The sequence below is a fragment of the Coturnix japonica genome, chromosome 1 (genome assembly GCF_054131305.1).
Source record: "Coturnix japonica strain WE chromosome 1, WE-NBRP24, whole genome shotgun sequence".
In the NCBI taxonomy this organism is placed as follows: domain Eukaryota; kingdom Metazoa; phylum Chordata; class Aves; order Galliformes; family Phasianidae; genus Coturnix; species Coturnix japonica.
This window is the reverse complement of record NC_140663.1, coordinates 166,960,106-166,987,127: the sequence shown is the minus strand read 5'-3', so window position 1 is coordinate 166,987,127 and position 27,022 is coordinate 166,960,106. Positions and strand designations below refer to the sequence as shown.

The window sequence follows — 27,022 nt, the reverse complement described above, 5'->3', positions numbered from 1 at the left end:
TGATTCTTTTTATGACACATGTCCAGTTTCTGACAACTATCTGGTCAGGGACTTTGATGCAGACTATTCTCTGCTTAAGAATGATAGACTGCTTAAGAATGATATTCACTGTCTCTGTAATACTTGCATGAGATGTAAGCTACAAGAAGTGTGTCACCTGTCATGCTTGCTCATACCTTTTCATATCTTTGATTGGAGACCTGTGAAATGGCAGCTAGATTTAAAGATTTATTTTAAACATGGTTCCTCACATTTAAACACATTATCAATTATCCAACAATCAAAGCAAAGAATCTGTCATGACAGAACTGAATTTCTACTTAATTGAAGTAGAAGAATTTTATATTCCTTTGAAAATGAGGTCATTACCTATTTATTCTCTACCATTTAAAATACATCTATCCAGTATTTTTAAGTTAATAAGTTTGATCTTTTTTGTTCTTCTTACCTTCTTTGTTAGGAAAATTAATGCTGTTACATGACAACCTACAATGTGTCTTTTAAGCAAATATATTTTTAATGAATATATCAATTCCTCACTGACTCATATAAAGTTTTCTAAATGGTACAGTCCTATAAACAGATGCCTTATTGATCACTGAACTGAAGATTTGCATCTCTACAAAAATACTTGTGCCCCGGTGGCGCAAGTGGTAGGAATACCGCCTTGCAACACCAGGGCCCAGGGTTCAAATCCCCCCTGTGGCGCAAGTGGTAGAAGTGCCGCTCTGCAGCACAGAGGCTCGAATCCCGGGAGTTGGACTCGATGATCTCTAAGGTCCCTTCCAACCCACACAAGACTATTACTATTATTATTACTCCCTTCTTAATACGTGAAATTCAGATATTAATGATCACATATATGGCTAACAACAGACTGCCTTAATAAATAAATAAATAAATAAATAAATAAATTCAGCATTGACTTGCTATACAAATCATGTTAGTGAGTTTGTGATGAATGTTGGAAATCCTATGTGGGTTTTGTTCTTAAAAGCATCAAAAGCATTTTCTCTCATGAAATATGAATTACACACAAGAAACTTAGAAACTGTAATAATTCACATAGTTACTAAAATTTAAATAGTTTAGATCTTGCATTGTTACTAATTATTGTATTATGATTACAAAGGAAATGTTCTTAAATCCAGTCATAATGAACACATTATTATGTATTACTCTAATTCAATCCTCTGGACCTTATTAAATCAGACAGACTGTCTATTCTTGGTTATGGTACTGCTCACTGCCTGATGCCATTACAGTATTTCCTTTCAAGTTAAGTAGTTTCATTTCATAATTTTCATACTTCCTCTTTTGGATTTTGCTGCTTGTTTAATTATGTTTATTTTTGAGGCATAGACTTCGTAAAAAATATAATTCAATTTCTTTAACTGCTTAGATCTTTGCACATCTGCTACACACTTATTAGTCAATATTCTTTATTCATAGTGTGGTATATTTTTCTTGCAGCCTACCCACAGTGGGTGGAGAAACTTAACGATACTGAATTAGACAGTGGGGAACAGCTAAGATGGGAATGTAAAGCCACTGGAAAGCCGAGGCCCACATATCGTTGGCTGAAAAATGGAGTTCCTCTCTGGCCACAGGTACATTAGATATGGTGTCAACAGTATGCTGCATGTTTCTCATTTAATACAGATAAGTTTAATTAATATTCTGTAAAGTACTTCAGAAATGAGTGCTTTCTCTATTAGTTTCTGAAGTGTAATTATAATGACAAGTTCTAAACATTTGTTCCCTCTGATTCAACTTAACATAGAATTGCAATCATTAGTAATTCTCCCTAGTTAAAAAGTATATGGGAAGTAGAATTTTTCTTTCTTTTTATTATGTTAGAGGGTAACAACTCAGACAAGGACTGTCTTTGCTTAACAAGACCACTGCACATCTCCACCAGTGATAGGTTATTTGCTGCATAGCATATTTAATTTGTACTCATCAAAACATTTGAAAGCTATTAACAAGGATAAAGATGGCTCTATTTTCATCAGTTTTCAACTCCTCTAATTGTCTTCCGAACTCACCATCAACGCCATTAAAATGTTCCAAGAATGTAAAATCTTTAATACATGCACCTGGTATATTCTAAAATCAGATCTAGATAAAATTCTCTTTTCTTTTAAAAAAAAGCTTAGGCCCTGGCCTGTCATTTGTTTTACTTTTTTTTCTGTTTTTCTAGGTGAATAATCACCACATCACTGCCATTCACATGTGCAGGTTGGAAGGGACCTTAGAGATCATTGAGTCCAATCCCCGAGATTTGAGCCTCCTGTGTAGCAGAGTGGCACTTCTACCACTTGCACCACAGGGAAGATTCGAACCCGGGCCTCCGGTGTTGCAAAGTGGCGTTCCTACCACTGCGCCACCGGAGGCACATGTTTTCTTTTTTCTGTTTCCCTCCCCCCCCCCCCCCGATTAAAATAAAGCTGTTCAATCCTGGAAGAAAATTTCTCCATTTGTAAAAGTACTCACAGAAAGAATTTATGAATTTAAAGGATGCAATATCTTTCTTCTCTGTGAAAGACTCTGGCTTTCATCTGTGAGCATCAACCAATTATGCAAAGAATGAGAAAGCAAAGATAGTTTATTTTGAAGATATGAAGCACTGATAATAAGGTTATATGCCTTTATTTTATATTTTTCTGCCTTTTAGAGGAAGCTACCAGTCCTTGAACTGAAGTTAAATAAGTTTCTATACTTTTTGGCTTTCTGATTTTCTAAATCATCAGTTGCATCAGACTTTTAATTTCATTTAAAATTAAAGGTTTACAACCAAGAGAATACTTCTTCATAGTTTTTTCTGCATTTTGACACACTTTTTCAGTAATCTTTAACAAGACCAACAAACATAGTAATGAAACCTGGTGTTTTATAGCGGTTCAAATTATTCCTTATGCAGTTCCATGAAGTACACATACCCATAAATAGCTATTTATGACTTTCTCTTACCTCTATGGTAATTATTTTCAATTACCTTACCTTTCAAACAAGAAATTTGCAATCAAATTCTTCCACTCATTCAAACAATCTTCTGTGTCTACTTTAGTGAAAAATAGTGGCATGACTGAAATCATTCATAAGCGATTTGAAGATCATCATATATGTTCTACTCACCCACAACTGACTCCTCATATCATTAAAGCTACCATGTTGAACTGCTTTTAAAAATCACATTATGATGACAGCACCAGTTAAAAAAAAAAAAAAAAATAGACAACAGCAAGCATAGGACAATATTTCCTTTCAAAAGTTCTTCGAAGTTTTCCTGACCTGCATCATCTGTTTTATTGTTTTATAGATAGCAAGAGGAAAGTAAGCCCAAGGAAGTCAGTTGCTGAGCTTTATTTTACTTTAGCAGTACCTATATTTTTTCCCTGTGCCTTATTCTTTCTAATTTCATTACAGAGCAGAATTGAGATGGTTAACAGTGTCCTGATGATCCGCACTGTGAACATCTCAGATGCTGGAATGTATCAGTGCTTAGCAGAAAATAAGTATGGCACCATCTATGCCAGTGCTGAGCTGAAGATTTTAGGTGAGTATTTAAAAAAAAAAAACAAAAAAAAATCCTTTTATTCTGTTTATTAATTACATTTCTTCTTTGCATCTTATGATAAAGAACAGCTTCTGTCAGTCCATGCTTCATAGAACAGATAAAAGCGGCTTCCTTTTTCCTCTTATTACTCATGTGTGACTGAGCCCTTTATTACCTGGGAGAGCAGATATTCTTCCACTAATTGTATTTTTTATTTTGTAAGTTACAGCCTGGTTATATTTTGCAAGTATCTAGGTGTGTGCAAATTAAAATACATGGAAAATAATTGTTAGTTCCTCAAATGCAAGTACAAGTAAAGAAACAAGAATATTAAACATTTTGCTCTCTGCTTAATTTTTTATTATTTATATTACTTCTATCAGAGCCATTAATCAAAGGTGATTAAATATGATCTTATATTAGATTAGATTTAAATATTTCCTTTAAATTCACCAAGACTGATTGAATACTGGCAGCATTTCAGCTAGTATCCCACACTAAGGAAAATACACTATGTAATGTTTCTCAGAAAATGAAGCTTTCTCAGAAAAGCAAGCTCACAGAGGGAGTTATTGAAGAAAAGCATGAAGCATGCCTTACCAACACTCCCTAGCTTTGTATAAATCAGGATGTGATAACATGCAATAGGACAATGAGACAAACTTCTGAGAAATTCACTTTCTCTGAGCCACAATCAGAGGCTGCACTCTTTCCAGCACTTTGCATTGCTCTTTGAGATTCAGTCAGGAAAGTGATCCTTGTTGGTTACAAAGTTTTCTCATTCCATTTTTTGTTTGTTTGTTTTTCTTTCCCTATGCCTATTTTATCAAGTAGCTGTACACTTTCTTTGGTGTTCTGTATATCATCAGTACAGGTCACTACAGCAAAATTGGCCTTTGTTTTTTGACTACAGAAATTGTGCCCCTGATTAATTTTAGACATAATACTGATTTAAAGTAGCTGCTGTGCTTAATTTTCTGGATTCTTAAGGGAAAATTACAGAATAAATTACCCATATACATATCTCTGCTACGAAAATTACCCAAAATAATGGAAATAAATTTCTACATATGTGAGGCAATGAAGCACGAGATGTTCTTACATGTGTGGGTGAGATATTTGGGGAGAGGAGGAATTTTTGTCTCAGTTTTTCCAAAAGGAGCTTAAAAAATGAATAAATGATTTCACAGACAATCATGGAATAATTAATGACAGAAAACACCTTCAAGCTCCTCAAGTCCAACCATCCCATTTCTAAACCATATCCCTTTGTGCCACGTCATTCTTGAACACTTCCAGGAACAGAGTCCACCATCACCTTGGACAACCCATTCCAGTGCCTACAACTTTCTCTTCTTGTGACATTACAGTAATAGCTGTATAATTTTGTGTGTGTGTGTGACACATTTATTATCTTGACATTATCACTATAATCAGTGGGACTTCTCAAAAAATGGTTTAAACATATCCTGTAAAAGAAAATTGGTTAAACAACCCCTGTAAAAAATTTTTCACTTTTCAATCCTCAGCACTTAGACAAATAAATAAAAAAATAAATAAAATGGAAAGCGATGCAATTGCTCTAACAGTAGTATTATTTGTAGGAATTAACACTAGGGAGTTCATTTTAGATAGCTATGGAGTTGCTATAACTTTACTTTTTAACTTGTTACTTCTATGAAATCCAAAAATTTTAGAAAAGGTGTAGCTTAATAACTGTAGCATTCAATTTCTAAAGCTGTTGGATTTAAAAAACAATTTTAATTTAGAATTTTAATGTGGATAACATCTCTATAATTAATATCCTGATTAATTTACAGACCTACCATCTAGTCTTGAATGTTATTTCAGACACCTTCTGCAATTCCATCTAATCTGTGCTACAGCCATTTCAAAACCAAAAAATGAAAATTCTATACTCCAAACCAAACTATTAGAATGTAATGAAATGAAAACCTACGAACATTTTCTGTAGAGCTAATGTGCTTCTTTCCAACAGCTTCAGCTCCCACTTTCCCACTAAATCAAATGAGGAAAACAATAATTATTACCAAGGGCCAAGAAGTTGTCATTGAGTGCAAGCCACAAGCCTCTCCAAAGCCAACTATCACTTGGAAGAAAGGAGACAAAGCTTTAAGGGAGAGTAAGAGGTCAGAAGCCTGTTCGGTAAACTGAATATTGTCTTTGCATGCTTGCTTCTGTGGTTCTAAATGAAAATGCAGATAGTAACAAGAACGAGCATGCATAAGCATGTCTATGACTAGTGTTAAGAACGAGTATACGTAACCATGTCTGTGACCAGTGCAAAGAACAAGTGTGTGTAAGCATGGAAATAGCGTAATTATTTTGTCAAGCTTATGAGGCTGACAGTATTGAATCTGATCTTCCCACAGTATTGAAATGAAAACTTTTCAGATTGTTCAGAGATTAAGACAGATGTAAAGAAGTTATTGTTTGGGGTTTTTGTTCCCTTTATTTCCCACTATTAATTTCAAGAATGCTTGTTACACTGTATCTACTATACATTTTTTGTTTGGGAATATTAAAAATATAGAGACTGAGAATGTCAGAACAATATAAAATATCTAATGTGCTTATTCATTTGAAATGTTTTTAGTAAGGCGTACTGATGGCTTGATCGCATTTGAAGTCTAAGAATAGCTGTAAAATGATTCAAAGATGAAAAATATGATTTCATTATAGGATTTAATTATACAAGTAATTCCTGTACTTGGCAGCATATCCATCTATCAGAATAGTCTTGATTAAATAAAATCTGTCCATCTCTGTATGTTAAACACAGCTTAAGTACCACAGGTTAAATGCTGACTGTAATTGTACTTTACAAGACTGTATGTCTGTGCACTGGAATAGTTTTTCCAGCCTGCACATGGTCTTTACGTACACATAGTAATTTCATCTTCTTTCAGGTAATGTATGTGAATGAGCCACTTACACTGACTTGTGTGGCATTAGTCACAAAGAAAAAGGCAAGGCCTTTTTGTTTATTTGTGCAGTACTGATGACAGCAGTCGAGTGCATCTGTTCTTGTTAGCAACAAAAGCCATTTCATTCAGGTGAAGCATTTTTTCGTCTCATGCCAGCTGTTTTCTTCTGAAAAGGAAAAATGGGTAAGCTATTAAGCCATATTGGCTATTTGGAGAAAAAGAGAGAAGCAACTTCATTGTTTAAAACATCTAATTAACAGATGTGTGTTGTATAACACATATGGACAAGGTATATTACAACAAGCTCTACAAAGAAGCCAATATCAAATATTCTGAGGTTGATATTTTTTATGCTATACTTGCATAATTTTTGCCATATGAATACTCATTTCTCTCATCTCTGTAAAACTCGCTGTGTCTTCTTGATTACCACATGTAAATAACCTCTTTAGTCCAACACTGTTAAAGTGTTTTGGTAATTACCCTGTGTCTGTCCAAATATAGTCCAAGTCTGAAATTAAAAAAATCATAAAAATTAAATCTGGAGCTACATTTCTGGTATCTGCAGCTTTTGAAACTTGTTTATTTGGGCAGGAGCAGGAATACGAAACGATAAAATAGGGAGATTGAAGAGTTGATTGAACTCTGTGGAAGAACTGCTTTGTGATACAATAACTTTAAACTATCCAGGAAATCCTTTGTATCATTTAGAACAATCAGCTTATACCTATTTTTTTCATCTGTATTTACAGTATCTGTTTCAAGGGAACTTATCTGCCCTTATATAAAGTATTCACTAAGCAGTAGTTGTGGAATCTTTTTGAAGAGGAGATGAGGAAGTCTATTATGATTTTGGGAAAGAAAATAAAAGTCAGTGGAAATAGAATATGAAGAGAAGGCTAAATGCCATGCCAGGTGATTGAAAGCTGCCTTGTGAATAAGGCACAGGTTATCTGTAATATTAGATCTATTCTACTACTGGTGACGTGATCTTCATTTCCTGTATGCTTCACTTGATGTCATTGGAACTGATTTGCAGCTATGAAGAGTTCTGTAGTAGCTGCACAGTGAATAACTGACAATATTAACAGCAAGTACACTGAAATTCAGTTTTGAAATTTCACAAATAAAATGTTATGGAGCTATCAAACATTATAAACATACATAAATATTAATAAGGCAATTCTGCTTTCATAACCCTATAGATATAAAATTTCAAGACATATATTGACTTGTGAAGAATGAAAAAAACTAACCAGTACAAAGTAATAATCTCCATCAGTATGTCCTAAAAAGAAGAATAAATCCACTGGAGGAAGCAAAATTTTCAAGCTGTTTAGATCATACTGTACAAGAGAAATAACAGAAAATGCTGAAATTTTACCTTTACAGAACTTCTGATCATTTTGTGTTATTTCATTTATTTTTCTCTAATATTAAGCTGCTGTGAAAGAAGTTAAACAAAAAAAGAGACAGAAGAATGAGATATTTAGATAACCTTTAAAGGTCCCTTCCAACTCTAAGGATTCTGTGATCTTATGTTCTTCTATTTTAGTATTAAATTTCAAATAATAACACAGGATTGCTGCAAGTTGTATAGAAAGAGACAGAAAAAAGCCTGACATGACTTAATTTTACCAAAGTTCAGGTTAACACTTATCTACAGAAGCAATTGTCCTGTTCTCTGTCACAATTTTCTATGCAGTTAGTGGAAGGACATAAAGCATTTCAATTTCAATATGTCATCATTCAAAACAAAGAAATAAAAACAGACATTTTTATATTATTCTGGTATTTTATATTCCTTCATTTTCACTTTTTGACAGGTTCTTAATATAGTTCTACTTTTCTACTGCTTTGAAGGATCTGACAATATTTCCCTTGTAAGTTCCTATTTTTAACAAACTTATAGTGCAACTGTTAGGGGAAAAAAAAGAATATTTAAAGAAGAAAAGGGGGAAAAAAAAGTGTTTCAGAGATGAAACAAAGCTAAAAAAAAAGAAGATTTGAGTTTGTAGATAAAATTCATTTTTAATTTTATTTTCATTGTGGTGGTAACATTTCAAAAGAATTTCAGTTCCATCTAGTTGTGATATGTAACTTTAAACCTAACTATGTGCTTTTTGAAGGGAAAAGAATGAGTACATGTAAAAAGGCTGGAAAATTACTCTGAACTATAATTTTCAGTTTGTCTATTGAACCTGAAAATGCATTGACCTATATTTGGCACAAACTTCTCTGCATCTGTGTGATACCTTGCACAGACATCACAGGATCACGGTCTTTCCCTTTTTTATGAAAATGACACTTTTTTTTTTTCCTTTGTTAATAAGATTTTCAAATTTAATCCAGTTCTTATCAGCAGAATATTGTGCAGTCTGGAAATTTTACTTTGTGTCTCCAGCTAAGTATGCAAAGAAAAAGTCCATGTATGAATTTCAATTGATTTAATAAATGGTATTTTCCACAGGTTACCAAATGAATTGAATGGAACTCTTTTCCAGTAATGATATTCAGAACAGCAGATCCTGTTATTTCTCTATAAAATGGTATTTAAGATGATGCTATTAAGCTATTTAGGCTGTCTATTTTTAGGGAAATACTGCTGGATTTTAATAAAAAATTGTGTGCGTGATTATAGCACACAGAAGGAAATATTATTTTAGAAAAACATGCTCTTCCTCAGTAGCTGAGTTGATGTTTGAAGAAACATCCCACTGTCTCCTACCAAGACTCAGTTCAAGGGGGATATAACTGTAAAACCAGAAGTGCAGTTCCTTTGGGGGTGCCCTAACAGTTTCCCTCCCTGGACTTGAGCTTCTGTGTTGGTTGAGTCCAGGACACCCTCTGCAATATCCATCAGGTATATGTGGGTATTTTAAACTTCTTCAAACAGCAGCAATAGACACTAAAACTTAAAGAGTTGAGTGCCACCTGGCATGACTTGTGATTTCAATATTTCTGTACAATTGCTTTTCTTTATATTTTATCATTTAATGAACTGTGGGTATATCCCATAGCTTTGCACAAAAGGAAAAGCTGAATAACCTGATCCCTTTAAGATGCTAATCATCACAAGTTATTTATCTATTGTGTATTTTTTCTATATTGTGTATAGATATGTTAATCTATTGTGTATTTTTTAATATCTTCTTACAAAACTCAACTAATTATAAGTTAACAGTTCAAAAATAAGCTAGCATTCATTTTTTTCTGCTGTTATAAATAATTGCCTGTTTGCACACTACACATGCAGAATGACAAGTCATCAGTTGCTTAAAGGTTTTTCTTTGCTTAAGGCTCTTCAGACTATGACTTTCAGCATAATTTGTCCTTAATAGAAACTGCATCTAAAATTCTTGGGAATTTAAACACTTAACTTCACGCCACCTCAGATTCCCATGGCACTGTAATGATCAGGAAGTAGTGAAGAGAGAAAATGAGAGACATTAAGAAAGAACTTCAAGACAAAAAGTCCTAACTTCCTGTGAGAGTTCTGCAATTCACTTCTTTGAACTTTTTGAATAAATCATGGTCTAATTTAGCTGTGGCAGGCTCATAATGGGAATTAGAGATCTGGTTATATTGTAGAAAAGGGAAACAATGATAACCTTGGCTAAACAGTAAAAACAAAATCTTCTCTTTACAAAAAAATAAGAAATAATTTTTTTTTTTTTTTTTTTTTAAAAAAGACTCCTTGTTCAAAACTCATACTTTCTTCCTTACTAATGGACCATTCTGTACAATACCAGTTTTAATAATACAATTTGTTTGGTCATCCTCCTAAATAGTTTTATTTTTATGTAAAATCTCCAGTGATCTCACCCATTATAGAAAAAATAATCATAATACTCAAGGATACCAGCAATCTGAATTTCTTTAGAAGAAATGTCGGAAGTTTGTAAAGATCTCAGATTTATCAGAATTTCCAAAATACCAAAATAGGCAGAGATCTTGAGTAAAGAAACAAACCAGAGTCCAGCATAACTGAATATTTTCCTGCTTTGTGGACCTCAGGCAAGAGACACATTTCTCTTTCTGTGGGTGCAATTAGGTCTGATTCCTGTGACAGAGTTAAACTGCTAGATTTCCCTTCCATCTTCTTGGACCTAATGTTTTATAGTGAGCAGATTTAGGAACTTCATCCAGTTTAGTAATAGTCACCTTTATTTTTCCAGGGATATTTTTCTATCAGATTGTTTCCTAGTTGGCTGGTCATGTAAATGTAGAAATGCTTATGCCAGATCAGCTCAGTAAGGGTGAGAGCAAATTGTCATGGAACAAAAGTGGTGCTCACAGCATAGAAGCGTCCAGGATAACAAACAAAGTGTCTCATGTTTTCTTGCTTGTTTGTGCTGTACACTAATTAGGGCAGATGATATATCTACACAAGTAAATTAAAGGCTGCCTAGTAATCTTGGCAGGAATTGCATTAAGATGCAATCAGCTGTGCTGTTAAGCAGTTAGTCCCTGGCTTGATATTAGCCTGCATAAAGTAACTCTCCCTATGCAGTCCTTGCATTTTAGGAGCTTGTGCAAACTAAAAGATATTCTTGCTAGGCTATCCATGTTCTGTCCATGTTCAGCTGCTATGTTTTATAGACTAGCAAAATTTAATAGGATGGAAACAGTTTTGTGATCACTAAATTGAGTATATTGAAAGTGTATGCATAATTATTTTGCCAGTAGAGAAATAACTGTGTAGCATATCAGAATCTTATCCAGAATCTCTGGGCATTATATAAACTGAAATAACTACAATAAAAATAGTAATTGCTGTGATTCGGTAACATGTTACACCACAGACATAAATTATCTGTAAACACTGGTCTGTTTTTTAAATTGTGAATTCAGTAAAGAAGACATTCATTAAAGAAGACATTCCCAGTGCACACTGGTAAATTAGTGAAATGAACCCAAATTGTTTTGATTGAGAAATCCTGTCAAGTTCCAAAATAGGAGTATAATAGTGAAGTCCATATTTTTCCTTATAGTGCCGTACGTTGCTAAAGTACAGGGTAAGTGTTGTTCAACACTTCCTTAGATCTAATACTCAGATCCATAATGATTATGGCAGCTACAGATAAATATTTTGTACTCCCAGTCTGCTAAAATTCATTTTGAACCATAAAGCCATCTTTATAAGAAATATTCTTCCTTATCTGTCAGAATTCAAAACAAGCTAGTGTGTCTTTTTAACACATTGTCACTTACTGCATCAAGATTCACTGACATTTGCTGTAAAAGCCTTATCTACAGAATTAAATTTATTATTAAATTTCAATATTTCAAAAGAATTTGTGATGCATTTTGCATTTTCTCTGTCATCGTATTCTGACTGTGTGTCCATCTTGAAAATTCATGGGCTGCCACTATTTATAGGTATTTTTTTTCCAGAGAACAGAAGGAAGTCTAAGCATTTTATTTAAAATTTAAATATATTTTGCTGAGAATTAAACTGTAGATGCAAGTGTTGTCACTTAGAAGATAGAAGAAGATAGATAAATAGATATTTAGAAGATAAATATGGTATAAACTTGTATTCTAATGGAATTGTAACAAATTAGAATGGCCTCTGTCTAAAAAACAGTAGATTACATTTAACTTATGTAGTCAAAATAAAAAACAATGAACATCTCAATATCAAAGGAATTTCAGGCTTCTGTTAAACTCTATGTACCAATTTCAAAAACCAGAAATTTACTATCCAAACATCAATCTCTAATTTCTAAAGCTAATTTCTAAACCACCTATGACAGTGAAACTATTCCAGATCCAACATGAAGGACATTTTATGTCGGGAAAGGGAACATCTGTCTTGTTTTCAATTTTGTCTCTTTGCATGTGCTATATAGCATGACTGTCTTTTGAGTGGTCAAGGCTCAGATGCGCTTTGCATTGAATCTATATGGTTATATATATACATATATATATATGTCTATAAGGTTAATGAATGCCTGAAAATTTTCTGTATTTTAATTTTGTATTCAATTATCTATAAGGAAAATCAAGACATTTGTTTCAAATACTATCACATATCATTATCATACTATTTCTGATTACAAGTTGCATTCCTCATATTTAGTATTATTAATGCCATGTTAAATTAAAATAACTTTAAACCTTTCTTCTTAATAAATGGTAGACAAGAGACAAGAATTTCAAAGTAGAACATTTTTGAAGAAAACAGAAATGATCTATCACAATTTGTAAAATCTTGATCTATTTACAGTAGTGAAACAAACAATTTCTAATATGATATAGTTGTATAAAACATCAATTTTCTTATGGCAAATTGCTCAGACTAGTGAAAATAAGATTCCATTGAACTTAGTGACTTCTATGGAAGTATTTTCTACAAAGATTGCTCCAAAGGAAGAACTTCCTATTTCATTTTGCTGGCCAGCAATGTCAGAAGCAGATAATGGTGGCATAGCAGTAACGGTAGAACATTCTCACCAATGTTTAGTTGCCATGTGACAGATGACAGCAGAGGGGCAGCCTGACAGAATGACATCAGACAAGGAAGTGCAAATGAAACAAAGATGTGAAATTGAATTGCTCCATGGGGAAAAAATAGCACCCACTGATGCTTGCTGAATGTTTAAGGAGACCAGAGAGAACGTGGATGTGAGCACACTGAGTCAGTGTGTGGTGCACTTCAGCAGTGACAACAGTACCATGAAAGACAAGCCAGGCAGCCATGCAGCTATTTATGAATGCAGCATGTAGGTTCTTCTTCACCAGTGGTGAAAATGCATGACTAATGGTGGTGACTATGGTGAAAAATAGTAATTTGTAGCAGAGAATTTACTCGGTCTTGAATTTTTATTATTGTGCTCTTTGCATCTGTTGCATTTTCATGAAAATGAATAAGAGACATTACATTTGGAGAAAATTATTTATATACATTTTGGGACTCCTGAATTTTTCATGTTCCTTCCAGTAGCAGTACACAGCAAGCAAACAGAAATAATGTCAGAAATAAAAGAATAATACTGTAATGCACACAGAAAGGCTAAAAATGTACCAAGACTTCTATTTATTAAACCTGCCTTGATAAAGGACATTTTAGAAAGAACAAACTGAAGAATTTCATATTTGTAAAGAATTCAAATGAGCATCCCTAAAGCTTAGTCTTCCCCTCCACTTTCATTTGCAGTTTTTAGTTCTGTAGTTTCTGTTTCTAAATTTTAATTACTAACTAACAAGATAATCATTATATCACTTAAATCAGATTTCATAAAGAAAAAGTTAGCTGCAATGTTAATATCTGCATGACTTCACGGGGCCTAATCATAGAATGATAGAGTCGTAGAATTACTCAGGTTGGAAAAGACCTTAAAGGTCATTGAGTCCAACCACAACCTAACCATGCTACCCTAACATCCCTCCACTAAATCATGTCCCTGAGCACCATATCCAAAAAGCTATAGGGATGGTGACTTAACCTCCTCCCTGGGCAGCCTGTTCCAGGGCTTAACAACCCTTTCTGTAAAGAAGTTTTTCATGATATCCAACTTACCCTGGTGCAACTTGAGGCCATTTCCCCTTGTCTTGTCACCAGTGAGAAGAGATCATCCCCGCTTTTACTGTAAGCACCTTTCAGATATTGAATGAGAGCAATAAGGTCTCCCCTCAGTCTTGTTTTCCCCAGACTAAACAGCCCCAGTTCCTTCAGTCTCTTCTTGTAGGGCATATTCTCCAAGCCCTTCACAAGCCTTGTTGCCCATCTTTGGACCTGCTCCAGCACCTCAGTGTTCTCTCTGTACTGAGGTGCCCAAAACTGAATACAGTACTCAAGGTGAGGCCTCAACAGTGACGAGTATAGAGACAGGATGACTTCCTTAGTCCTGCTCACCACGCCATTCCTGATACAAGCCAGGATGCCATTGGCTTTCTTATCTCCTGAGCACAAAGCTGGCTCATATTCAGCCAACTTTCCATCAATACACCAAGGTCCCTTTCAATCAGACATCCTTCCAGCCACTCCTCCCAAGGGTAGGGTAGCCTGGGGTTGTTGTGACCTGACACTTGACCCTACTGAAACTCGTGTCGTTAACCTTGGCCCATTGATCCAGCCTATCCAGGTTCCTCTGTAGTTCCTTTCTTCCCTCGGGCAGATCAACACTCCCTCACAACTTGGTGTCTCCTGCAAACTTACTGAGGGTCCACCCAATCCCCTCATCAAGTTCATTAATGAAGATGTTAGATAGAAGTGGCCCCAGCACTGAGCCCTGGGGCATGCCGCTCATGACCAGTCGCCAACTGGATTTAACTCCATTGACCACAACTCTTCAGGTCTGGCCATCCAGCCAGTGTTTCAGCCAGCAGAGTGTATGCCCATCCAAACCTTGGGCAGCCAGATTCTCCATGAGGATGTTGTGAGGGACAGTGACAGTGGCTTTACTGAAGTCCGTTTGTTGAACACACTCACTCCTGTATGTCAACAACCTTGTAGTGGGTGTCCAAGACCTAGGAACACTCCAGTTGCCTGAAGATGTGTGTTTTCAGTCTTTCTATCTTGAAAGTCTACATCTACCCTTCCCTTAAGTCTAGTCTCTAGTTGTCCCTTTTTCCTTGTTGACAGTTTGGGCACTTGTCGCTTCAGATGCAGAGAAGATCCCGTCAGTCTGTCTATCCTACCTCCTGTCCTTCTCACAGTTTATATACCTATATGCACTGTTACACTAACTTCTAGGTCTCTGTTAGCTCTCCTCCAGTGTGGAATTTAAATGCCTGCTCCCCAGACTCAAGCTGCAGAGATGTTTGAGTCTATTCTTGGCAGTATTCTAATGAAGACAAAAGGTGTGGACAACATACAATCTGGAAACAGACAACAGAAATCTCCTTCTTGTAGAAAAATCTAACCCTCATTACCAACAGCAAGTCACCAAAAGTTGCCAGAAAAAGAAGGTGTGAACTGTAGCAATAACAGCTAGTTCCTGTTCTCTATGCTTTGGGAAATGTATTTCTTCTATAGTTGATTTTTTTCAGTATTCTTTTACATTTTTTTCATCTTTCATGGAAATATTTTCTTAACTCTTCTTTTTCCCAATAGTTTCCTGATAACTCATACACATAAACTCATACTTTTAAGGAAAGGGTGAATTAAAAAACAAATTCACCTAAGAATTAGACTAAGATTTTGGAACATTTTCATTAGGCAAGAGAGAAAAGAAACTCTTTTACTGTAAAGCAAGCAATAGCTCAGTGCTGGAAATGTTTTACATTTATTAAATCTTTGCCCTGAAGCTAGAATGTGCATCAGGCAGGATATGGACATAGACAGAGTTTTGTGCAGAGAAGTAGCTGCTCACCACAGTATGTGAAAAGAATCTGGCAAGATTCTAGGGCTAAAGGACTTCAAACCCCCCAGTACAATCATAGAATCTTAGAACGGCCTGAATTGAAATGAACCATAATGATCATCTGGTTTTAACCCCCCTGCTATATGCAGGGTTGCCAACTGCTAGACCAGGCTGCCCAGAGCCACATTCAGCCTGGCCTTGAATGCCTCCAGGGATGGAGGCAACAACGGTGATATCAAATATGCTGGATTTCTCCCTTCAAATGCAGTTTAATAATTACTGACTCGACTGTGACTGAGTTGTGGTTCCTGATGCTTTCTCCATCCTCAGATTTTCTTTTCTGTATAAGAATTTGGTTTTGATTAATAACATTTTTTGGATTTTAAAGACATTGTTATGAGGATATATCCATCTAATTGAAGAAGTACCTCCTTGTTCTTGCTTTTCTCCTCATTCTGATTTGTTGCATGTGTAAACTCTGAACAATCTAACAACTTTGTAATGGAAATTATAACATGGCTTTTTTTCCTGGATAAAAATAGAAGTAAGATGTTCTCAGTTTACACGGCCTTGAATACATCATAATAAGAGATGGTGTTATTTCACTGTGAGTTCTTGTTTTTCATGGCAATTAGCCATAAGCACCACCATATAGTTATCTCCATATTGAATCTCTTTCAGAAGTGAAGTAGTGTGTGTGTAGTACTAAATTCCATCAAGAATTAAGTGTAACATTCAAACAGGTGTATCTGTTTACATTTTTGTCACAATATTTCCCTTATTGGCTTTGAATCATTTTCTGTCTTTAAAATTCACATGCAAAATACAGAACATAATTGTAGCTGTGCTATATTTTGGGGGTGTTTTTTATTCTATACCCTTTGCTAGGATTAAGGCCAATACGACAATTCTTTGTTGTTCACTGAATACCCTCTCAGGGACATCATACATCCTGTTTGATAGTCATTAATAAATAGAAGTTCCTAACCTTTTGTGTCAGTTTAAAAGACTCATGAGGTTCAGACTGTTGAATTCAAATGGGTGTGCTTTTTTCTTAAGGATACAACTTCCACTTGATGTTTGAATTCTGCATTATGGCTCAACTGCACATTTGTGTGACATTCAGATAAAAGCACATACAAGAAAGTATAATCCATATATATATATATTATTTTTTATTGAAAAGAATCCCTTCTAAGACAAACTATTATAAAAAGAAAACCTTACAACTACATCAGTAAATGAAATGCTATTTATTAGAAATCAGTTCTTTTTTAGCAAGGCATTTCTTGTTCTTTTGTATGTAGTTTGCCCCATGTTATCAAAGAAAAAAATGTTTCTGCATGTTGAAACAAACTAATTTAAACACTTTGAACATGACCATAGAAGGTAGAAGGCTCTGTGATGAAACTGATTGTACACTGGTCCATTAGGTGATTTTAATGAGTAGAAACAGGAATAGGTATCCTAGGAGGAGTATAGGGATGCTGCTAGTCTGTGTAAGGATGAGGTCAGGAAGGCCAAGTTCCAAATAGAAGGGGACTTGCAAGGGGAATTAAGAAGAACAAGAACAAGAAAAATTTCTAGAGATATGCCAGATATCCCTCCTAGTGTACAATACAGGCAGGCTGGTAACAAGCAGAATGCTGAGTACCCAACAGCTGTTTAACTCAATCATCACTGGCAACTGCTCATCATACACTCTTCAAATGGATGAGTTGGAAAGCGGGCACTAGGGGAGCAATGACTCTGCAGCTGTAAGCAAAGATCACATTCATGACTGCTTGAGGAGCCCGAACATCTTTATGGGTCCCAGTGAGACACATCCCAGAATCCTGAGGGAACTGGCTGTTGTCATCATCAGACCACTCTCAATGGTATCTGAAAAGTCATGGTAGTCAAGTGAAGTCTGACAAGAACAAAAGGTAATAATATCACACCCATTTTTTAGAAGAGTAGAAAGAACAACACAGAGAACTATCACTCCATGAGCCTCACCTGAGTGCCAGGGAAGATCACAGAGCAGGTCCTCCTGGAAACTATGTGAAGGTATATGAAAGAAAAGGAGGTGGTATGGAATAACCATCATGATTTCACCAAGGACAGGTCCTGCCTTACAAAGCAAGTGGCCTTCTATGATTTTGAAAATTCATCAAGGGAGAAGGAAAGAACTACTCATGTCATCTATTTAGAGCTCAGTAAGGCCTTCAAAATGCTCCCCCACAAAATCCTTCTCTCCAAATTCAAAATATATAGATTTGATAGGTGGACTGTTTGATGAACAAAGATCTGGTTATGAGATCATACTCAAAGAATGGTTGTCAGTAGCACAATGTCCTGATGGAAATCAGTGATGAATGGGGTCCCTCAGAGGTTATTACTGGGATCAACACTCTTTAATATCTTCATCAGTGATGTGAGCAATGGGATCAAGTGCACCCTCAAGAGAATTGTGGATGACACCAAGCTGTAGAGTGTGATCAACATGCCCAAGGGATAGCATGTCATCCAGAGAGATCTATTCAGGTTCAAGCAGTGGGCCCAGAAGAATCTCATGAGCTTCAATAAATACAAGTGCAAGGCCTTGTAGTTGTGTTGAGACAACATTCGCAATCAGTGAAAGCTGGGGAAGTAAAAGATGGAGGACTGCCCTGCCAAAAGAATATGGGGCTACTGGTAGATGGCAAGCTAGGCAGAACTGTGCCCTCGCAGCCAACTGTATCCCAAACTGCATCAAAAGCAGTGTGGCCAGCAGGGTGAGGAAGGTGGTTGTGTCCCCCTACTCTGCTCTGGTGAGACCCCAACTATATGTGTAGAAAATTGGAATTCATTTCAGATTAAAATAGGGGAGATTTAGATTGGGTATGAGCAATAAGTTTGTTTACAATGAGGATAGTGAAGCACTGAAACAAGTTGCCCAGAGAGGTTGTGGATTTTGGAATGTGGAAGTATTCAGGGTCAGGCTAGCAACCTCTGAGCAACCAGACCTAGCTGCAGATTTCCCTGATTGCTGCAGGGGAGTTGGACTAGTTGACCTTTAAAGTCCCTTCTAAATAAAAGATTCTATGATTCCAGGATTTTAAGAAAGACAGAGAACTTCTTGAGAGATATTCAATGTAAATCTTGTCTTTGTTTTTAAAAATGAAATTTAAAAAAAAAAATTTAAAAAAATTAAAAAGACTAAAAATTTTCTGCTAAGTCATAAAAAAAAAAATTTAAATCAGCTATGGAAACTACTGTTGCCTCTTTTTTTTTTTTTTTTTTAAGGACAGCCATAGGACAATTGCTGTATTGTTATTCCCATAGCTCTGCATACAGACAGCCTACATTCAAGAGTCTTCAATTCAAGTCCAGCAATTTGTAGCCCCATCTTGCTGGTACCTCCACTCTAGGTTAGTTAGCAAATCAGCTCATTAGTTTTGTAAATACACAAACAAAAATTCATGAAATTTTAGGTGTTAAAAGGGACCTCTGAAGGTCACCTAGTCAAAAAAAAAAAGTTTCCGTTTACTCCAGTGATTAATTGTCTGCCTTTATTTTTAGAGGTTTGGTCCTTTGTTGTTCGTTCCAGAAGTATGGAATATCCCTTAGTTGTACTTATAGTTGAATTCCCAGCAAAGTGAGGTTTGCTGAGAAAAACCTTAGATTGTCAGCTTCTTCATTTTTAAAAGAAGAGTCATATATAGAAATTTATAACATATGGTGGCAGGTTGTCTGCTCTTCCATTAAATTAATGGTAAAGAAATGGTACAGAAAGCCAAAGGTTTAGGTATGTGCACTCTCTGCTTCAGACCAATTCTGGCAAAGCCACATACGGAGTTTAAGCTGTGAGCCATAATGGTGCTCTGCAGGCTGCCAACACATCACAGTTTCCAAATATCACTATCTCAATTTATCTCATGAAAACATACCTAGAGTTTATCAGGGAAAAAAAAAAAAAAAAAAAAAAAAAAGTTTCCTAGGTGAACTAAACACACTTTTTTAGTGTGATCTACATTTCATTGTAATTGTTGAGAAGATATACTAAATAGCATCATTGTTAATAAAAATCAGATTAAAAACGATTCCTACAATTATCATCTGGATTCACCAGTGCTTCTTATTATTAGAGGATCAACTGATGAAGTTGAAGAAATGAGCCATATGAAGCTTATTATTTTAAAATATCATGTCTAAAATTTTCAGTACTTAAAAAATATCAGAACTTAACATTGTCAATTAAATTTCGCACTCTTCTAGAGTTCCTAATGGTTCCTAAAGCACCAATCTGCACTGTGTTGTGAAAACAGTAACAAAAGATCTGCTTACAGTACAACAATGAGTATGCAGACAGACTTACTTGGGAAATACTTGGGTTAGGGAACTGCCAAAGGGAGACAAATAGCTGGGGATGTGTTGGAAGGGAAGGATACCCAGGACAGTCTTGTTAAAATTTTGCTTAACTTTTCCAAGAAAAACAAAGTAAAACGAGGCAGATATTTTCCTAAGGTAAAGTATCAGAACTATGTTGATAATTATGTCCTAAAAATAACTGAAAAAACAAAGAGAAATATTTGATGGCAAAATTGTTATCGTTATTTAAACTTGCTAAACTCTGCTACAGTTAAAATACAGGAGCATCTGTAACTTTTAACTGGTAATACTGCAAACAGAAAAGTTAGCATTTGCACTTCCACAATGCACATGCACATTTCAAACAAAAATGGTAAGGGAAAAGTTTAAAAGAACTCTGTGACTGATTCAACATTGCTCATGCAACAAAAAAGTGCTCTTCAGAGTGCAAGAAGACAGGAAAACATATGCTGCTTTAACACTCTTGGTTCTGGGCATCAGAATAATTCAGTTTCTTTTCTCCTAAAATGCTGAGAATAAAAACATCTTATTCTAGACTGTGGCTTAATGTTCTTTAGTGTGATCTTGAAACCCTTCTAGGAGGAATGAAACACCTGCTGCACTTCTAAGGCACATTCTGGAAATTCAGGAATGTCTCTGCAGCTGCTGTCATTCTCACAGCAGGGTGATTGAAGGATGAGTATTGATGACACGGGTTGTTAACAGCACTCTGCAGAGCTCTGAAGTAGATTGCTCTGCTATATTACTATCTGTGTACTGTTAGGTTGGATTTTGCACTTAGCAAGTGGAGGATGTTGATCAATAGCATGAATCCTACACGAGGGACTTTGTGGAAAGGCATTAAACTCACTGAAGCAACTAAAAGAAGTTTCAAGGAGTCTTGATGGATTGCAGGCTGCTGCTCTTGTCACATTCTCAGTAGTAAACTGACTGTGAGCAAAGAACAGCCATCAAAGAAGGCCAAAGTGAACATCAGTTAAAATATTGCAAACTGGCAGCTTTTTCATTTCATGGGAAATATTACATATTTCCATTAAAACATTCAGAAGCTGAGACCAATGAAGAAACTGAACTAACTCAATATTATCCAAGCTGGTTATTTTTGGCATTTAAAAGTAACCTAGAGGGTTACTATCTCTGGACTATGAATTTCAATTTATTAAAATGTATATATGTTTTGAAATCATAAGAGAAAAATCAAAGTGAAAACTTGAATTTGGTTAAAATCAGATGATAACCGATGTTGAACAGCCATTTTGCTTGTCTTTTAATTAGTTCATTAGAATTAAGCCAAAAAGTATCCAAACATTACATGAACAATTTATTTACAGTCCTTTTCCTAGTAAGATCAGTAAAGAGAACAAGAATTCCATAAAAGGCTATTTCATAAGCCAAAGAGAAGCAGAAAATTGAAAGAAAAGGACCAAATAAAATCATATTTGTTCTTTTCTACAGGAAATGTACAAATCATATGCTTGCTATGAGCATTGCCTTAATATGCTGTGTTAGGCACTGCTCAGGCACTCCAGCTCCCACATGAGGATTCAAGTTGCTGCAGAAAATGATGCTATGTAAGTGGGTTTCCTTCTTTATGGAAGAAGTGCAATTCATTATTTAAACTCCAGAAGTCAAGGTGAAAAGCTTGTGCTTTCTGTATAGATATCAGGACACATTGCTTGTCATGAAACACAAACACAGCATATAAAAATGGACTTTGAAATATTGTTATTAATACTAATGAGATTGATATTCAATATTATACATGAAAACAATATCAATATTTTCTCTGACACATGCTAATGCTCCCATCAGATTCTCTTTAAATCTTAACCACTGTCCATAAAAGACTATGGGATTTAGCATATACATTTTCTGTGACATAACATAAGGCATTTCTTGAAGAAAAAGCCTGAGAAAATCTAATTTGTTAAACACAAAATCCAGAAGATAAATAATTAATCTGTTTTGTAAACCTTCATCTCAACTCTGATCTTCTCTTGTAGGAGAAAAATTACTTCTGCCTGTTTATAAATTGCAACTTCAAATGCTGAGCACTTAATTAAATGTCCACAGACTAATCTCATCACCCTGGTATATCTTCATAGTTTGTGATTTATAGATAGGCAAAGGGTCATGCGAGCCATTTACAATGTTAATGATGATGTATGAGAACAATCATTTTAGTCTGCGACATTTTATTAAAAATCTTTAGGTGCAGGTTGTAATAATGATGCGAGTTTATTATCTATCTGCCTTTGTATGTGTAACCTCTAGAAAACAATAAGAAACTTTGAATTGGTAAAGAGCTGGGGCCAAACCCAGAGGAACAGATGGTGTGTGCATGGGAGATCTGTGAAGCACACCAGAAGAAATATGAGGCTGCAGTTCTGACCATGGTACCCAGTGATAAAGCCTCATAACATTTTCTCCTTCAAACTCAAAAGCTGGAATTAGACAAAGCTCATAGATGCTTTACAGTATAGAAGCTCCCAAGTCATGGCCAGAGTCATTCCCCCAACCTCAGGGTTTAAGGTATTTTGAATCTTTGTTTAACTGATCTAGTGAGACTGCCTTAAAAATGATGCTCAACAGAGCTGAGATGATACACTTCCTCAGTTCTTTTACTCAGGTGTATGTGTTTTTAGCTCAAGTCACTCGAGAGCCCAGTTCAATAGCTAGGCCTTTGACTTGTGGGTTTAGTGGTCACTGTGTCGTCTCCTGCCACTGTGATACTGTTGGCACAGAAAATGCTGTGTTTAATTGTTGCATTGCCTCATACTTCTCTTTTGGACAAAACAATTTTTAGTCTTCTTGCTGAAGAAGACTTACCCTTAGCAAACCAGAAAATGGTTTCTGTTTCTAACCATTTAGTTAGCAGTAAAGTAAGAGGTGATCTAAGTGCTGAGCTAAATACCTATAAAAGGCTCCCAGAAATTTTATCCATTCTTCTTTTATCTTTTTACTTACAGCTTATATTTTAGTTTACCTTCAGAGAAAGCAAAGGTCTGATGTGTTGGATACTCAGATAGACCTTTGAACAACTGTCAGTCGATGCATTTCACGAAAAACTTGGGAAGATTCCCATTATACTGAAAGCAACACTGGTGTGGTTTGTGCCACATCTTTGCAGCTTCGTAGTTGTTCAAACTCTGTGAATGTAGGAGCTGACTTTGTTTCATCCTTTTTCTAACATTTTGGAAAACATACTCAGTTACTTTTTAATCACTGAATTAACAGTGGAAAAAAATAGCAAAAAAGGCTTACACATATTTGCATGGTATCATTTTTATATATCCAGTACCTAACATAGAGGATCCTTCAATAATTACTTATATAAAATCTTTTTTTTCCTATGTATTTGTAAGTGTAAATCAGCATTTGTTTGTTTGCACTAAAAATTAAGTACACACAATGTGAGAAGAGACCTTCAAGCAGACTTTAAAATTAAAACTCTTCCTAATAACATACAAATTCTTTTCTGACATGTATTTTCTGATACTCTTCAACATAAAGGAATATAAACAGAATGCTTCATTTTCATTTGAATTTATTCCCTGCTATTCTGTACTCATGTCAGACAGCTAATGCCTGATTTATAGCAATTTATTTTAATTAATTCTGGACACCTGCAACCTGTAATTGATTTGGCACTGATATAAATTTCCTGACTCCAATCCAGCTACTAAACTCCTTTCAATCACGTTTAACTACTTCTTCAAATATGGAGACATGTTGTAGTATAGAATTAATGGTTTTTGGTTGCTGTTCTTTTCAGATTGCTGATTTTATTCTTCTTTTCTTATATTAAAGCTAGGAACTGCATATAATCACAAGATAAAATTATGCAAAATATCTGTATATTTGTCAACTGTGAACTGGATTTCTAGAGAATGAAACAGTGAAAATATGAAGGGCTCAGAATAGCTTTATTCTAAATTGTAGATTGCGTCCCTTGTAGATATCAAGCCCATTTCATCCACAAAGAATCACAGGCTGCTGAAATAGCTTTCCACTTTCAATAATTTTTATTTCAATTGGCTGTTGTTAAAATAAGAATGTATTGGTTACGCTGTTCCCTTCTGCCAGTTATCTTCAAGTTCCCTCTCAGATTTCCAGATTCAGACTTGATTCATTTAATTCCCACAAATTTCTAATCAGAATAGGATTGATATACTTCTAATATGTTGAAATGTACAATTTCTTTAGCGTGTAAAATCAATAATGTGACCCCTCCATTTGAAGTAATGAGGATAAGGTCTCTGTAAGATCACTGACATCAGCAATTACTGCAGAAGCACACTGTCACAATTGTACTGTACCTCTGTCAGCAACATTCAGGAGAATGATCAAAACTATAGAATTAATTGGAAGTACTATAAATCTGTCATCCAAGGAACTTAAGGGTTAAGCTACAGAGAATTTTCTCTTTTGTGATATATATATGAAAACATATATGCATATGTGTCATAAATTATTTATTAAAAATTATTTAAAATAAGTATACATATGGATTTATGTGTATATATATTAATTTTTACATGTGCTTAAGTTACTCCATGCATCTATTCATGGAATTTTATTTCTTGCTACTATAATAGAGGTGCATGTGATTATCTGATATATATCAAGGAGACTTTCCTTTTATTTTTTCCCATGCAGTTGAATGAACAGTACAGAACAGATACAGAATAATTACCTGATTACTTCAGGTAATGCAGTTCCCCCTTGCCTGTCATCATGGTCTACCTTGATCACAGAGAGAAACACTTAGAATGAAGCAAAAAAAAAAAAAAGTGCTAATAAAATAGATATGCACTATATCAAGCTTCACAGAAACACTCCATGCAAGCCAGAAAACACAAAAAGAGATTATTTGATACTCTCATAAGTGAGGGCTGCAGGCATGTAGCTTTCTACTGTATTTGGGTATTCTTCAAGAGAAGTTCAGCCTAAATTTAGGAACTCCGTCAAAGGAAAGTTCCTAACTCATTATGTTTCCACATCCGTCTTAGTGTTTTCAATTAGTTTTGGAAGCTTGGCCTTGTAAGGCATCATTGCTTCTAGATAAATATATATCATTTTCCAAAATTTCAGATCACTAGATGGATACCAAAGCTACTGAGTGACCTGAAACACTCAGAATTTCTTTGAGTACTGCAAAAAATATTCTTAAGGGGTCAGTGTGTGTTTCAGTCTCTGTATAAGCAGAGCCAAGCTCTGAGAACAGAAATCTGACTTTGGTAAAGACTTCTATTATCTGAAGTCATTTCTTTTGATTCCTTGGAATGAGAATAATAAATTAGAAATTTACTTTGCAGAGACTTTGAGCATTAATTGTTCATAGAATCAGATCATCACTTGAAAGGGACCTTGGAAGGTCACTAGTCCTAGTCACTGAATCAGATCATCTGAGACAATGCTTTGCTGAACTGCATGTTGACTGCTTTGAATATTAACTCTCTTGACATCAAATGGGATACTGAAGAAATCAAAAACTTTGCTTTGATAGGTCGCTGATGATATCATTGGCCCTAATTTGTAGTTAAATATGATGGGATAATTCCTGACTTATTCTGTTTAAAATAGAAATTGTAAACACTGTAAATAAATTTTGAATTGGGTAGTCCAGATTTTGCCAAACCTGTGGTTTGTGAATCCTTTAATGTTATGAATTATTACAACAGGCTTGGTAGAAAACAACATTGGACATTCTAATTGGAAGGACTCCTGAGATAATAATCCCTATGTTTTATGTTTCTTATGTTATTGGCAAATCAGTGGCATTGCCTTTCAAGTTCAGTTTTGCCATGGTTACAAGTTTATGTTTTTTACTGATAATATTTCCTTGTATTTTCTAGTCTGGAATAATACAACTAAAATACCTTGTTTGTCCTCTCACCCTGCTAAGAAGGGCCACTGCACACCATATTTCAGCTTAATGAACTTGTGCCCCTGAAGCAGCAAGTTATCTGTTTTGTCTGGATGGTTTTCTCATAGTCCATTATCTCCATTGGTGCCTTTGATTGACAAGGGATTCCCATCTGTGGTGAGCCTGTGGGCAGTTCTTACTCCTACAAACACTGAAAACTCCACTCTTCCTCATGCATTCTGTAAATAACTTCAGCTTCTGGAATGAGAAGACAAGTCTGTCTGTGAACCTTGTCTCTTTCGTACAGTGTAAGCATGTCTTTTTAACCTCCACGGAGAAAAAGGAATCAAGTGTGAAGAAAAGTACTTCACATCTTTGCTCTAGAATAGCACAGTACTGTGACTCTCTGCAGTGTAAAATGGAATGCTCAGTGTCCTCTGAAGCTATCATGGCCTGTCATGTGCAATCAAGAGAAAATGGTACACTTGTGGAGAGCACTTGTACTCCCAAGGTATGGAGACAAACATGCATAAGGGTAATACATTCTTCAAATTACTATTACTTGCATGGCAGGAAAAGAATGCACTGACTGCTTTACAGGGGTACCAATCCCAATTAAATTTAAAAAAAATGTAGCTGATCATGGTTATAGAAAAAATATGATGTGAACAGATGTTAAAATAAACAGCATCTTAAATAGATTGTACTGAAAATGCTAGAAACTTACATTACTTCTGTGTCTTAAATATATATATATGTGTACATATATATATATACATATACATACATACATACATATATATATATATATATTTATAACTTCTACAATTATTTCCAAGTCAACAAGAGTGCTGCATCAGGACAGGTCCACAAAAATTTGATGTGTTCTGCACTGTAAATCCAGTGCTGCTAGAGAGTGATTTTCTGCATTCGTGGAAATAAAATGAAGCAACTTGTCTTTTCATGGATTAATTAATCTTTA

The 27,022-nt window shown here is 35.2% G+C and overlaps 1 protein-coding gene across 11 annotated transcripts in view; it reads left to right on the top strand.

Moving 5' to 3' along the window:
- Positions 1-27,022, top strand: part of CNTN5 (contactin 5) — a 538,457-nt gene that overhangs the window by 421,349 nt on the left and 90,086 nt on the right. For all 11 annotated transcript variants that reach the window (XM_085508884.1, XM_032442190.2, XM_032442192.2 and 8 more), the window contains 3 exons: positions 1,474-1,610; positions 3,430-3,559; positions 5,559-5,709. In XM_085508884.1, the coding sequence (XP_085365010.1) occupies positions 1,474-1,610; positions 3,430-3,559; positions 5,559-5,709 (418 nt within the window). The remainder of the gene's footprint in view (positions 1-1,473; positions 1,611-3,429; positions 3,560-5,558; positions 5,710-27,022) is intronic.